The sequence below is a fragment of the Neolamprologus brichardi genome, chromosome 12 (assembly GCF_056152115.1).
Source record: "Neolamprologus brichardi isolate AB-2024 chromosome 12, ASM5615211v1, whole genome shotgun sequence".
In the NCBI taxonomy this organism is placed as follows: domain Eukaryota; kingdom Metazoa; phylum Chordata; class Actinopteri; order Cichliformes; family Cichlidae; genus Neolamprologus; species Neolamprologus brichardi.
The window spans coordinates 24,611,080-24,626,927 of NC_142115.1; the positions used below are offsets into that span (position 1 = coordinate 24,611,080).

General features: G+C 40.3%; 2 protein-coding genes across 5 annotated transcripts in view; both read left to right on the forward strand.

Moving 5' to 3' along the window:
* dock8 (dedicator of cytokinesis 8) overlaps positions 1-4,172 on the forward strand; it is a 55,722-nt gene extending 51,550 nt beyond the window's left edge. For 2 of the 3 annotated variants that reach the window (XM_006789802.3, XM_006789803.3), the window contains exons 47-48: positions 1,097-1,267; positions 2,344-4,172. In XM_006789802.3, coding sequence (XP_006789865.2) covers positions 1,097-1,267; positions 2,344-2,395 — 223 coding nt within the window. In that variant the 3' untranslated portion in view covers positions 2,396-4,172. Of the gene's footprint in view, positions 1-1,096; positions 1,314-2,343 lie in introns of all 3 variants that reach the window. The other variant, XM_035907276.2, reaches the window with a different exon arrangement.
* A 698-nt stretch (positions 4,173-4,870) lies between these two features.
* The window catches only part of aopep (aminopeptidase O (putative)), an 89,880-nt gene continuing 78,902 nt past the window's right edge, over positions 4,871-15,848 (forward strand). For both annotated transcript variants that reach the window (XM_006789804.3, XM_035907341.2), the window contains exons 1-6: positions 4,871-4,942; positions 6,024-6,790; positions 7,082-7,251; positions 9,571-9,823; positions 10,655-10,868; positions 11,107-11,231. In XM_006789804.3, the coding sequence (XP_006789867.2) occupies positions 6,060-6,790; positions 7,082-7,251; positions 9,571-9,823; positions 10,655-10,868; positions 11,107-11,231 (1,493 nt within the window). In that variant the 5' untranslated portion in view covers positions 4,871-4,942; positions 6,024-6,059. The remainder of the gene's footprint in view (positions 4,943-6,023; positions 6,791-7,081; positions 7,252-9,570; positions 9,824-10,654; positions 10,869-11,106; positions 11,232-15,848) is intronic.

Sequence of the window (15,848 nt, forward strand, 5' to 3'; positions counted from 1 at the left end):
GCTACATGAACTTCAAAGTATTTTTAAACGAGTTCTGTGGAGCTAAAAATTTAAAGAGAGGTTTCGGGGGATTTGTTGTTTCCTGGATTTGCTGATGTCCCACTCTGGCATATGCTCTGGTGTTGCTGCTGTCTAGTCCCATCCTGCATTTATAGATTTAGATCCTGTACATGCAGTAATGGTTAAAGAAGCCCATAGGTTTTTCTTGTTTTGTTCTGTTTTTTTCTCAATTCAGAAACTTAAACAGCCAAGCATATTTTCTTTCTTTCTTTCTTTCTTTTTTTTTTTTTTTTTTTTTTACACAAACGCCGCTCACTTTGCAAATCATAAAACAAAATGAAGATGCCAAATGCTCATCTGAAGAGCTGTCTAAATAAGCCAAGCATTCAGATAAAGAGCTATACACCACCAGAAAATCCTGCACTCTTGTGAACTGTCATTAATGCTCATTACCCTGCTTACTTACTGTATACTGTTACACGACATTGCAGTTTCCATATTAACTTCATTAAAGGCTAAAAGATAAACATGTGTTTGCAATCACCCCCTTCCCTTGATTTCCTGCAGACTGCCCTGTATGTTGGCCATTATACATACCATGATAGAGTACTGTGGGTGCAACCCAGACTTGCCCTCTACTTGCACTTCAACTTAGACCCATTGTTTTTCCCCCCATTATAACAGAACATTGTCCCCTTCCCAGCACATGAGAAAAGAGGGGTTTAGAGTTCTTGCTTCTGCTGCTACTGTGATTTAAATCAGACTTCTGGGTCGTTTGCATCGTAGCTCGCATTCTAGTAGCGTTACTTGACAAAGCCAAATAGGTGGTCCCTGCAGTCGAGTATAAATTTGAGCTCATTTAGAGTTCTGGTTTGCAAAGGATTAAAGTTCTGGTCAAGCAGTTACAGGACGGTGCTTAGCATACACAAGCACAGTGACTTGTAAAAAGATTGTTTCATTTCATATTTTTGAAGCTCTTCTTGAGGTTACTGTATAATGATGATAATAATTTAAAAAAAAAAAAAGCTTGAGGGGAAAACTCGATTCTTTTTTTCATTACAGCCAATGAAATTACATGCCACTTTCTGTCCTACAGGTGCGGGGAAGCAGTTGAGAAGAATAAGCACCTGATTGCATCAGATCAGAAGGAGTACCAGCAGGAGCTGAAGAAGAACTACAACCGCCTGAGAGAGAACCTAAGGCCAATGCTCGAGAGGAAGATTCCCGAACTCTATAAACCCATCATCAGGCCTCGGCTGGAGAACAGGTAAACAGAGCCACCGCACCAGACGGCTTTGACAAGGGAAACGGAGGTGAGAAACACACATTGATCATTTTATCAGGCTGTGTTATCACTGAACCAAAGGGAAAAGGAGAATGAATTGATTACATTTTTTTCTAAATCAGACATCATGAGTGAGGGTGGCTTTGACTGACAAACCAGGGACACTTCATGCTCAAACAATAGAGTCTTGTGGCTTAGTCACATTACAGTGAAAATACTGTAAGGCCACAACCTTCTTTGCAACTAGGAAAAATCGATGGTTGCACGGTGACTGCAGTGGACAAAACTGCTTTCATTGCAATTAATTTGAAACTGTTGGGGTCTCCAACCACTGTTTCCCACAGTATGACTGCGATTATTAATCACAGTCATACTGTTTATCACCTGTTATCACCTGTTTTACTACAACACTAACCACTGAGATGATGCACTCCACCCAAAAGGGGTTCCTCGTGTTCTGCAGCATGGGTCACGATCGGGTTTTTTTTTTTTTTCGCAACCAGAAGAGTCACCCCCGTTTGAAAGAATGCATTAATGCATTTTGGTTTTGCCTTTAATTATAACTGGCAATTTCTATTTATTTTTAGATACAACATGGATATGACTTCAGTAGGGTTACTTAATATTAGGAAGCAATAAAACTAGAATATATAAATATAACCTTGTTGTTGCTGGTTTTGTTTACTGCTATACACGTAACCACAGATGCATCAATTTATCTCCATAGTTTTTAAAAGAGAGGGGAAAAAATATTACAAGTTGTGATAACTGTTGTATCTTTCATGTAATTATCTTATGTGACAGTGTCTAACACCCAAGCCTCGTTAAAAGAACACTAGCTAGTTGGCGTTGTGGAAAAAATATCTGCTGCTCTCGCTGTTATCTGGTAGAAATTTATGGTTAAGATTCAGGGTGTTTTTAGGTTGTGGGAAGTAAATGATTACCTTACATCTACGCACCTTCGCCTACTCACCATGACTGTTCCACCTCTTCTTCCTCATAATCATTCATTATCTTTTGTTTCTGTTTCCCCTCCCTCGTCTGCTGTCTTCTCGCAGGGATTCCTTCAAACGTCTAAGTTTCCGCAGAACTCAGGAGGAAAACTCCTGAGTGCTTCAGACAGGACGGGGAGGCTGTCACACAAGCGAGAGAGAAAAAGAGAAGATAAGATGAAAGAAGAGTGGGGGGGGGAAGGAGAAGAAAAGGAACAGCAGGAGCAGTACGCCGTGTCAACAATGGAAGACTCGTGGTTTCTCAGTGATCTGGCAATGTGTATTAATGTTGGCTGCGTGTTCACTTCTATGATGTCAGGCTGTTTGTCAGAGGAGGGAAAGGCGAGTGAGCACATACAAAAATGGATGGTGGGGTGGGAATCACCGGCAAAGTGTAGCTTATTGAGCATTTCACTGTAAAATCTTCAGTTGCTGTGTTAATTTCCATTTTTGGATAACTTCAAGTCCTCAAAATGCTGCAAACACTTCCTCTGGGTCAGTAAACTAGCTCTCTTAGGTCCTTACTAATCCCAGGCCTGTTGTTTGTGTGTGCGTGCGTGTGTGTGCGTGTGCGTGCGTGCGTGTGTGTGTGTGCACCAATAATGCTCGTGTTCTGTGTATGTACATGTATATAGATGTATGTGAATGTCTGAATGAATGTGTGTTTATTTAGATTGTGTTTAGATTAGAAGCTTTTGGTGCCATACTGAAGTCACTTTGTACTCAGTGATGATAAATGATTCTGTTATGTGCTAAAGGGCCTCTGAAATTCCACTCTGGGCGTCTATGCATGACATGTTCCAGTGTGAGCAGAGAGTGTGGATGGATTTTTGTGCACTGGAAAAATAGGTACAGATTCATGTGTTAACAGTTGAGGCCAGCCATGTACCTGGATATGTAGCTAACAGAAAAGTTTAACTTATTAAGAGTTTCACAGGCAACAGATAGGCTTTTAAGGCTCTAAAACACACGTGGAATACACATAAAGTGTGCATTGTGGATATATTTGAAATATTACTTCAGATAATAACAAGATGTTTACAAAGTTGTTAAAACTATTTTGCGTTGTATTTTATGGAAATGTATTTTTAGATAAAATAACAGCAATAATGATACTAATTGGAAGTATATTATTCAGTCGGTGGGATTCAGTGACGGAGTTTACTGTACAATCTCAGCGTATGTTCCAACAGTTTCAGTTGCTCTCTGTAAGTAGACCGCGCTTCCTGCAATACACACAGTGCCAAATTCAATTCCTTATGTATTTACTGTGAGTGAGGAGTAGGTGAGGAACTTCAGCAGAAATGCAATAATGTAAAAAGTCACTCCACACGGATTTACTTTGCAAATTATGTTTACTCAGTATGTGAGAACACATTCCAGTGAAGAAATTTATTACTGCTTGGAATATTAAATTGTGACAACTTGATTTTATGTGACATCATGAAACATTTCATCTAAATGATGTTATGTTGCAGGTCATTCTGTATTGCAGTGATGTAAATGCGCCTGGAGTTTCAAAAATGGGTGTACATGTTTGTCAATGTGATTAATGCTCATGGAAATATTTGTTTCTAGGTACATATCTTATTTATTAGCTGCTGGGTGATTTGTTTTTTTGTTGTTTTTTTTTTTTTTTTGTGGGGTGGCTAAATAAAATGATGGCTATGCAGTATGCATCAGCTGTGAGCATTGATAAAAATGTATACCTATTTTTAAAAGGTGTACCACATTAGCGCTGTAAGATGTATTCATGGGATACACCCACTGAGACTGCATTCATGTTTCATGGTTATCCTTTATGTTCGTACATATTTTTTTGTTTTAATGTAGATCTTTTTCTTCCAATTGTCATACTAGCAATGCTGTTGAAGAACCTGAATAAAAATTAATATATGTCACCACTATGTCCAATCACATTTTAATATAACTGAATTAAAATGCAAAAATACATGTATTACTAATAAGTAGACTATTTAAAGTTTTTTTTAAGGTTCCTGTTAAGAGTCTTAGCTTTTTTTTTGGCGTCCTTTGTCTCAAAATAAAATAAAAATAGAACAAATAAGGGACTAAATAAAACTAAATGTTTAGAAGTAGACAAAAAAATAAAGAAACAAATAAATGCAATAATTACACTGAAGAGTATCCCCAGGTTGCAATTTAACTGAAGCTAAAACTGAACAGGAAGTAAAATTACACACACTGGCAACTTTATTAGGTATACAGTTTCATCTGCCTGATACTAATTATTGAATTAGCCAGTCACATAGCAGCAACTGTACGCATTTAGACATGCAGACATGGTCAACACAATCTGCTTAAGTTTAAAGCGAGCATCAGAATGGGGAAGAAAGGTGACTGTGGACTTTTCACATCCGCTCCAGCTGTTCTTGCACCTGGTACTTCTCTACATTCTCGTTCTCATTCATTCTTTTTGATATCATATATCAGAATGTATATATTAATTTAAAAAAAGCATTTTAATCGTTATTTCCGTAGTTATCATAAAAAATAAATAACGTGCAGCGCTCGAGAGAGCGGGGAGGATTCAGGTGAAGGACTACAATCCGCTGCCGTCGCACTAATGTGACGACATCAACGCTCGACTCGCACAGGACGGACACAGCTTTGTTGTTGAACAAACGAGAGCTTGTGATGCTCGGCGGTATGTTAGCAGCTGTTTTGTACAAATATTAGTAAATACGCTGTTCCACAGCGAAGCCGGTAATTTGTGGCGACACCGTCGCTGCGGTTGAACCGCAGACTGTTTAATGACAGAGACCTGTGATGGCAAGTTAGCCGAACTCCTTCATGTCAGTCAGCCAGGTATCTTCACACTTAGTGAACTTTAAAACTTCAGACGTTCATTTACGTCGTGAGGCGTTTGGAAACACTGAGGTGAAGACCTTCGTTTCCTGTGCTGACCGAAAGTTTCTGTTTTCTGTTTTCTCACACTTTAGCCTGTGATTAAAAGAAAGGAAAACCCTGGTCGAAGTTGAGCAGTATTGTGACTTGCCTGCAAGCCCTGCTCTGCCTCCAAGGACACAACTTAATCACTTTTAACAGTGTGACAGCTCTCTGGCATCCACTTCCGCCCACTGCTCTTAAACCTTTAGAGCAACACTCAAGTTTTCTTTCCTTAGTAACAGTAAACAGACACTAATTTTATTAACAAGCTGCATGAGCTTAATAAAAGAGTGGTCACATAGAGTTGGCTGTTGTTGTCCAATCTTTTACAGTTATGGAAAATATGTTTTTCTCCATCCTGTTGCTCAAGATATCATGTGTTTTTCCCTCAGTGCTCATAATTTTATAAACTGCACTGAATAAGCTCTGAGGGTTTCTCACTGTAAATAGTAATTGCACCTCTGTCCTGCCAAGCCTCCCTCCAGCCCCAAGCAGGCTAAACAAAAGGACTGACAGGAAAAATAAAAGCAGGAGAGCTTTAATATAGGTTTCTGCAGGTAGTTAGCTGTTACTGTCTGTGTGTTGAGTTTTTTTTACTTGTACTGCTTTGTTAACACTTCATCAAAATTGGATCATGAAATTTTTTTCCTGTTTGAAAGTCTTTCATTGTGGAATGTGGGCATGTGTAGAGTTCATTGGAGTTAAATGCAGCTGTAGCCTGCAGTCACCATGATGGTGTATTCGCATCATGGTTTATGCACAGACAGAAATGAGTTAGTTTTTTTCCTCAGATTCTCAGTCAGTGTGGGTTAGTTTTTTTTCTCTTTCCTCTGTTTCAGCTATTTTATACTCAACTTTGATGTCCTTGGTGTAACATGGACCCAGATGGGGACCTAAACCCTGACACGGATGACCTTCCGCTTCGAGCGAATACTAACCACATACTGGTCAGGCATTATGTCCTGGACCTTACTGTTCACTTTGACAGTAAGGTCATCAGTGGTAGTATTGTTCTGTTCCTGGAGCCTCGTTCGGGAGTGAGGACTGAGGCTGGAGGAAGTCAGGATGGTTTTACATCCAAATACAAGGAGGTGGATGCTCTGGAGGATGGTAAAAAAGAGCTTGAAAGGACTACAACAAAGGTGGAGAAGATGTGTGGTGATGCAGAAAGTATTCAGTCTTCAAGTCTGTGGCACACTACAAGTGGTGGTGAGTTCACCTTAGTGTTGGACTGCTGTGATCTTGACGTGTCAAAGGTCGAAGAGGTGGACCTTACCTCTGTGGCAGCCATGTTAAGCCGCTTTCCAGAGGTACCATCTAAAAAGTCAGGGGATGTTTCAAGGAAGCCACAGGCAGCTTTTATTCAGAACCTCATCTCCATGCCCTCCAGCCAGTGGAGGCAGCAGCATCAGCTCTTTTCACTGTGTGGCCGTGCCCCGTGTGCTCAGGATGGAAGCACACTGCAGTTCCATAGAGACCGATGGAGTCTACAGGTGAGGAAAAATGGAGTCACATCACCTCAGGAGTTCCCTTGTGCTCTCAGGATCTGCTATGAGACGAAACCAGCAGGAGGTTCAGTGCGGTGGACCAAAGATCAGGACAACAGGTTTGTTTCAGGATGCAAATCATCTGAATTATTCCATTAAAGATTGGCACATTATTTTTTAAAAAAAACTGGCAACTGGCATAAAATCTGCTCTGTTCAGAGTTACAGTGTAAGATACCGAGTGTGCTATGTCAGAATAATATAATACAGATTAATTCATTCACAAAAACACACCTCGGGCTATTTTATTCTCTCCTGTGTGGGGTATGCGTTACTTATGTCTGTGTTTCTGTGTGCGTTTGGGCATTGAAGTGAGGGTTGTTTATAGTTTACCATTGTTTACCCTTCCAGGGTGTGTGTTTACACCGCCGGTTCTCCCATCAACAACCGAGCCCTCTTCCCCTGCCAGGAGCCGCCTGTTGCCATGTCAACATGGCAGGCAACAGTATGGGCCCCCAGTGAGTGCGTGGTTTTGATGAGTGGGGAGGAGCAGGCAGTACCTGCTGAAGATGGGGACACACGTAAGCTTTTCAAAAACCTCAACTTTGTATATGTATTTCTTTGTTTTATATATATATATATATATATATATATATATGTGTGTGTGTGTGTGTGTGTGTGTGTATGTACATTTGTAAACTTTTGAATATTACACAAATTTTTTGACTACTAAACTGAAAAGAAGAGATTGGTATTAGATTTCATTACTTGGAATAAATGGGTCTGTAGTGTCCAGTGTTGAAACTAAAAGCTATTATGGGAGCATGGACTATTGATGTGTTTGAGAGATTGGATTTGTTGGGTTAAATAAAAAGGGTACGTGTGCACCAAATATCGGCTGAAAGCCATTATCAGCCTAATTCCCAAATAAGATAACATTTACCGATTGTAATGGCCCACGTTTATCTGCGTGTCACATCCAGTTTGAGCTGGCTAAGTCTTCAGATAGTATGACAGGGAAGCATTTAAAATGGCTTAGCTATTTATTTATTTATTTTTTGTCTGCCAGGCACAAAAAATAGGAATAAATAAAAACACAAACAAATAGAAAAAAATCAGCCTAATGCTTTAAAAAAAACCCCATCAATATCAGTGCTTCGAGAAAAAAGAGCATTGTTGAGGAGTATGAACTGCACTGAAAAAGGTCTTTGTATTTTATTGGAATCAGTAGAGTACATTTTTCAATAAATACAAATACAAACCTTTTAGAGCTCCACATTTCAGATTGGGTCAGTAATTCAAATATGTATGATGTCAGCATCTGTTCCAAACAAACCAGTTAGAACATTGAGAAGAATAAAACAGAGAAGGTTGACAATAAAGGATATGCTGTGCAAAAGCTCACAAAAGAAGTAGATGTAGTGATTAATGGGAAAATGTGTAAACATAAATGTAAATATGGTATATAAGGGAAAAACAGAGTTTGTGCAATTCTAATGAGGCTGAAAATCAATATTTGGTATGACCACCTCTTTTTTCTTTATCACAGCCCGAACTCTCTTGGGCAGTCTTTGTTGTAATTTCTTTAAGGGGTCTTCAGGAATAGTTCTTGAATGACATTCAAAGCTTTTCTTTGGATGTGTGCCTTTTTTTTAATCCGTTCTCCATTGAGATGATCCAATGCTGCTTCAGTAATGTTGAGGTCCGGGCTCTGGGGATTCCATCCATGACTGATGGTGTTCCATTGTATGTGTTTCTCTCCTTAGTATGCTTTTACTGCATTAGCAGTGTGTTTGGGATCATTGCCATGCTGAAAAATGAAGCTGTTGCCAATCAGATTTTTTCCAGATGGTTTTGCGTGGTGGATCGAAATCTGATGGTTGTACTTCATTCATCATCAAGATCCCCAACATCACTGGCTGAAATGGAGTGGCAAACCATGACAGAGCCTCCACTGTGTCTTACAGATGGCTGTCAGGACCTCTCTCCTGACTTCCTTTACAATTTGTAATTTAGCATACATCAGCCCTTTCTTCCTGTTGCCCTTTCTTAACAGCCACGCTGTGCCCATTTATAATGAGTCTCAGATCCCGCATCAGGTCTTTGTTGGGTTTTTTTTCTTTTTCCTAGTTATTAAGGATATGACTTTCAGATACTCTTCATCTTTTTCCTAGCTTCAACTAAATAAAGTGGAACAAATTATGTGGTTTTGCAACAAGCTGCTGGTAACAAAGAGTCTAAAAATACAATTTAAAATTGGGTTCTTGGTAGGTTGTCTGTTGTGTAGACATAACATTGATTCATTCCTTGAGTTTGGTGCTTTTTTTTATTCTTGAATGATTCATAGGTCAGTGTTAAGTGGCGTAAACAAAAAACCATTCCTCTGAAATAGTGAGGTACAAGGACTGGAAATTAGGAAATGTGCAAAAAAGCAGCCAGTATTCAAACAACCTTTGAAAGACATTCAGAAAGACTGGAGAACTATTACTTACGACTATTTAAAAAATTAGAAGAATGTCTCTTTTCTTGGAAACACAATAAAGAAATATGGCTCAATACTTTTGCAAAGTACTATGAGTTTACTTATAATAGAAGTAACAGTTTCCAGACTGAGATAATTCTCTGGCTGCCTTTCAAGATTTTAATAACTTTCACATCATCTGAAAGGTGGACATGAGAATTGTGTCACTCTGTACCGATGGGTGGGACTAAAAAGAAATAAAATGTCAAAGATAAACACATCAGATTGGACAGTGTAGTAAAAGCAAAATGGCATTTCAGTTCAGATTTTTCTTCTGTTTCTTTCTCCATGCTGCCAGTCGTCTAAACTCTTTACTACTTCTGTACCTTTGACATTTTTATTTTCTCTCTCTGGCACTTCTTTGGCATTTTCTCTGCAGATTTCTTAACGTGGAATTACTATGTTACAATGCCCATGCCCGCTTCCACCTTCACTTTGGCAGTGGGTCACTGGCAACAAGTCACAACAGAAATCCCCCCAGAGCTGGAAAAAGGGGTGAGGGACGGGACAGACTGTGGCAAGACTGCCAAACTTGGGCCTGAGTATGGGCAGTGGACTGAGGCTGAGCGTGTGTCTAGACTTGGAAGTTCTTCAAGTGAAGTAGTAAAGGGCTCTCCTCTCCAGACTGGCAGGTATTTTATTAGTTTTTCCTGTGTTCTTTCCTTCTAGTAGGACCTCTTCTCCAGACTGTTATTAACCTAAGTCTGGCCCTTCCACATTCTATGGTCAAACTTTCCTTACACTTCACCAAAAATGGTGCAGGTGAAGTTAGGGTGATGAATAGTGTGCAGCACTCAATCAGCTTTTTTTTATGACAAATGCATAAAGGCTTTCACCATATTACATTAGGTTCAGTGCCCAGCAGAAATTATTGTTGGATAGAAAAACTGAGGCTTACATAAATTTTATAGACATACAGGATATAAAACGCAGGTTGGAGCATTTCGAAAGGGCTGGTTTCCTCTGTGCAGGGCATGGTCGATCTGGGGTCTCCCTTTTGCCGGCCAGCAGGTTGGCAAGTCTGCCAGTGGTTTCCAGTAATTCTCCTCCTCCCCCTCATGGTTGTCCTCCAGCAGCAGCCCAGCCATAGCCTGCTGCAGGCCCCATGATTCCCCAACTACAAGGAGGGCCTTTATTTTCAGTGAATGGCTTGAAGGAAACTTGGCTGTTGCTTGAAACCCTTGGAACGGTTCTGATGCCGAGGACAGACTTAGTGCTGGATATTGGATTAGAGTGAATGTGATTGCATGTCGGCACTTAGATATTTTTGGGCTCATTGTGGTTTGTGATGTATACTGTCATTTCCATATTTCCACTCCTTTCATTTCGGTGAGACAGTGCACACTGTGCCATGGATGGTTCAGTATTTCAAGGTCTATGTAGTCAAAAAGAAAAAAATGGAAATTTAAAAAATGTTGTTATTAGCCTTTGGTTAAACTTTTCTTTCCTGTTTTCTTCTACAGCAGGGACCAGACTACCTGCGTAGACTCTGCATTCTGTTACTCTTCCCTTGAGGATGAGGGACTCTCTGTAACTGATTATTCAGGCATGGTGGATGACGGCATTTCTTGTTCCCATGGCGACTACCCTTGCCGATTTACTGAGCAGTCGGCTTGGTCCCAGCGGGTGATTCCACACCGTGTATTTAGCCCTGCCTGCCTTCTGCAAAAGGCCCAGGTGGGTTCTGACAAAGAGCCACTGAGAGTTGTGCTAATTAAATTTTGTATGATTAAAGGAGACGGCATGAGTTGACGTTTGTGTCACTGTGTCAGAGGTTTTCAACTACCATCTCTTGGCACCCTGGTAAACATATTAGACTGTATTTCCATGGGGAGCGGTTAAAAAAAATCCTTTTTATTTAAATATGTGAGCTATAATAACATTTCTTTGCTTTTGGTTTGTTTCCCTTTTGCAGATGGGAGTCCTTAAGCTGTTGCCTCAATGTTTGGCTGCAGCCCATGCTGTTCTGGGGGTGCACCCCTTTCCCCGACTTGATGTTCTCATTGTCCCAGCAGGGTTCTCAAGTCTGGGAATGGCCAGGTAATGACATCTATGTTTTTGTTAAGAGGTTGCAAGGAGTAGATTATAAAGAAATGCTGGAACGAGAGAAAAAATATTAGTGAACAGGACTTCAGGTTTAAAATTAATAGAAGTAAACTGTGAGGTGTTTGTTAGTTGTACCGCGAGTTGATGATGAAGAATTTATACTCTGCTAGTCGTTTTCATGTTTGCTTGTGGGTCCTCCAGTTTCCTTTCACGGTCAAAAGATTTGTTTCTTAGTGTAACTGTTAATTCTCAATTTTTAAATGACCATCATTGTTGATTTGAAATAGATAAAGCACTTAAAGTTTATTGTAAAACAAACACTACGTATACTATAAAGGCTTGTGTAAGTGAAAAGCACTTTGACTGGCCAGTGAGTGAAGAAAAGCACTATATAGTACTGTGCTAAAGTCTTGAGCCACTCCTCATTTCTTTATATTTTGGTTACAAGAAGAAGACTGTCTTTTATGTTTTTTAAGAGCAGTTGTTCTCCAGGTTTTCTGAAGGTCTTTTTACAGTTTGTCTTTGGACACTGGCTGCTCTTTCACTCATTTGCAGTCCAGTCCTTGTACCTGAACATTTAAAAAAAAAAAAAAAAGAGGTGGCCTAAAAACTAAATACAACAGTTAAATATCATCTGTCATTGTTTAGGGCTGCATTTGAAAATTGATGGAATTGTGAATGCAGAAAGGTACTGTCCAATTTTGATCCACCATGCAATACCATCTATAAAGCATGTGATTGGGAACTGCTTAATGTTTCAGCAATGATCCCAAACATAATCCTGACATAGCAAAAACACTCAATGAACCACTATCAGTCATGGATTGGCCTCCACAGAGCCCTCATTCAAGGCGCCTGGGGAACTATTCCTGATGACTACTTAAAGAAATGAGAAGAAATCTTGTCTAAGAGTTCAGGTTGCATTAAAGAATAAAGGTGGTCATACCAAATATTGACTTTCAGTCTTGTTAGAACTGAACAATCTCAGCTTTTGAGTTATGTACTATATTTCTATGCTTGTCTGCACATGTTTTAATAAACCGCTTTCACCAGTTTACTCCAATTTCCATCAAAGGTCTTGTATTACAGCTTTTTTAAACTTATAACATTTGATTGGTTGACCACCTAGGAGCAGCAGAAACAACCTGTCAACACAGAAATGTCACACTGCTTCTCTGTAGTTCCTTTTTTACTTTCACAAGTTGCAAAACAAAAGTTATTTGAGTAAAGTTGTTTGCTCACTAATGGTTGGTAGTTCTTTTACAGAAGTTTCTTGATTTCTTGAACAGTTAGCAGAATAATGCCGAAAAGCTGCAGAGGGGAACTGAAAGGTTGGGATTTACACAAGTGGATACTGTAGTCATACAGTATGATCCGCTGTTAATGTAAAAGAATATTATAGCAGTTATTTGGTTTCGGCGGAGGATTTTTTACTGTCATTTAATCTAGGTGTACGCAGACCAATCTATGGACGGCCATGTAAAACCTTGTGAAGAAACATCAAAGATTTCCCACAGCAAAGCGACAATCAAGCACTTGTTTTTTTAAACTTCACCCTGCTGCTTCTGTTTTGGTTTCTACAGGCAAAGTGTTTCAGGGTTGTATGATGAATGGCACACTCCACATTTCGAAACCCCCTCGCTCTTTCTTAATCTTTTCTGTGGAGATCCTCCACATGCAAATTCTTTCTGAATTAAAGACTCCAGCTTTAAACTTTGTTCAATCACTTGTCATCCCTCCTTTGTGCCCCCACATAACTGCTTCCAGCACGGGCCTGCAGGAGTTATGACTCGCATATGCATGGTGCTTAAAAAATGATGTAATTGTGTGGTGTTGTTGTCTTTTTAAGCAGGAAACATTAAAATAGCTAGATTAAAGCAAATAAAAAGACTAACAGAGTTTTAAAGAAGACTTCAGCCTCTTTACTAAGCATCTCCTTAAACCCCTTTTTCCTTACACTCTCCTCCTTATTCGTTGTCCATTAATTTGCCCTTGACTATTATTTACTTTTTCTGTTCCCTCCCTTCCCTCATCCTGTTTCCAAAACTCAGAAACTCACCACCTCTTTTTGCCTCAATTCACTTTTCCATTCCAAACAGCTATTTCCTGAGATTTTTTTCCAAAATTGTTATTCCAATTCTTTTTAACATAATTTAACCTTGGTGCTTTCCCCCCCTTGTTTCTTTTTTTCTTTCTTCCTTTGTTTTTCCTCCTGTACTCACAAGGCCGAGCCTGTGTGACTGAAAGGACCATACTAGGGATATCCCCTCTAACTGACAGCATCATCAGTCAATAGGCTGCTCTGTTGCATCTTTGTTTTTTTCCAGGATGTTTCAGGTGGTCCTTAGCCTCTCCAACGTACACTAGACCTGTGTGTATTTATGTTTTTATGCAGGTTTAGTAGTGGAGGTCTGGAGGCTGATGGGTGGTCACGAAGCCACAGGATGACAGATTTATTGTTTTGGACGCTATAGATAATAACCCTTCATGTATTTATTTCCTCTTCACCCTCAGCTTGTCTCTGTCCTTAGATCTGTTCCCCGTGCTCCATTTCCATATTTATTCTCCTTTTATTAGCTTAGTCTCCCCCCCCCCCTTTTTTTTTTGTAATCCTTGTGTTCTGAAAATCAGATGTGTCCTGCTTCTGTCACGTCTTTACCCTTCACTGCTTCTCTTTTCATCCCCCGACTTTCTGTTACTCTCTTTGCTCTCATAATATTGCTCGATCTTCAAGGCTACTGTGTTTGTCGTCCTTGTCTTTCCTCTCCACTTGTGTGGTTGATCACATTTCGTGCCCTTGGGCATTCCCCAGAAGTCATGGTTTCATATTTTCTCTACATTCTTTAGGCTGCGTATGACATCTTTATAGATACAGCTGATTGCATCTAGTAGCCTTATAAGTTAAGCAAAACTTGGATATTAAAGTAAATTCAAGGTGATGAATGTTTGGGCCTTTAAAAAAACTATTCTAATTAAGTAAGCTGATCAGGGTGGCCGGTAAGCATCCTAGTGTCTGCGGTTTACAACCACAGTCTCTCTTTCTCTCTCCATCTGCTTTTATCCTCCCCTCTTTTACACTGCTATAGAAAAAGTGCCCCAGACAGGATATGAGCTCATACCTGGTTATGTAGTCTGCGTGATTTGCTGACGTTGTAGCAAAGTGTGGTCTTAATCAGAGCTATTTTAAGCAACAAAGAGGGACAAACGGGCAACAGAACAGACCTCATTCTCGACTTTGCATTTTTTTAGTCTCTTTTTATCCAAAAACCCAGCGCTCTTTCATCCATGGAAAACATTCTTGCCCCATCTTGTGAAAATGTGTCTCCCTGCTGTATTTATTTTGAATGGACGTCAAGTGCTGACACCGAGGCTGTTCTGCCGTGGTTGTTGTTTGACGGATGTTTTCTTTTCCTTATGAGGATGGCTCCCAGGCACTTATCCCCTTTTCTCTGGCTGCTTAGGCTCCAGTTAGCTGCAAATGACAGAAGAGATTTAGGGCCTTCATTAAGCTTCAGACAGCACCTGCACTGACTCCCTATAAAACTCTGCATGGTTCTCAACCCAGTGTCAGACAACTGCATCCTCCCTTCAATGTTGGTGGTTCAGTCGTGGATGCCTCAACACATAACCGCAGGGTTGTGCTATAGAAAGGCTGGGAGGTCAACCAAAATGGAAGCGCAGATTGAGATGGAGATGAGAGAGACATGAAGAGGGTAAAGGCGGGGTTCACAACAGGCCAGCAGACCCCCAGGATGTGGGAGAGGATGTGTGGATTATTCCCAGCAACAAAAGCCATTAGCCCCTGGAAAGACTTCAGAGACTGGTGCTATTTAATCTAGAGATTGGGAGGTATGAGGGCCCCATTTGTTGGGATCAAGCCAAGCGCAGTTTTTGTGCAGTGCCCCAGTGGAAACAGCAGGAGCGGAGGGGCTATGGACCAGGGAGCTGTGGCAAGAAGGCATAAAGCTGTTGTAGTGTGATACTGAGAAGAGAGGGGAGAGGCGAAGCAGGGGAGGAATCACAGTGGCGTGAAGTTTTTATACTGAGATACGAAAGGGAGGGCAGGAAACTGAAGATTAAGAAGTCAAGTAAGGGCATGTCTGGACTCAAAGGCTGTACCACGTATGCTGTGTACCCACGAGGCTCTATGATTCACACACACAAAGCACTAGACTTGTGCAAATGTAGCTTTAAAGATATGAAGCCAGCAGCTCAAAGTATTTCCATAAGATTTTTTTTGTTTGTATTTTGTCCAACAATTTGGGTTCAAAAGCGTTGCAGGAGTCTTGAGTTATGAACGGCCTGCTACCAGCATCCTGTACAGTACATACAAAACAGGATTATCTCTTGCCTATTTGTATGTATTCCTGTTGTCTTCATGGCTGTTTCTTCATCAAACCAAGCTTTGACATACATTGTAGAGACACCGATGTGTTACCTCTCCCCATGTTATTAGTAAAACCTTTAAGGCACTGAAGAGCCGATAAGGGAGAGGAAGACAAATACATGGTTAACCATTAATAGAGGAGTGTGGAGATGGATGAAGAGGTGTCTGGGTTACAGTCAGTGAGCACATTAGGGGAATCCCTTAAAGTTAATTCGGCATCCAGT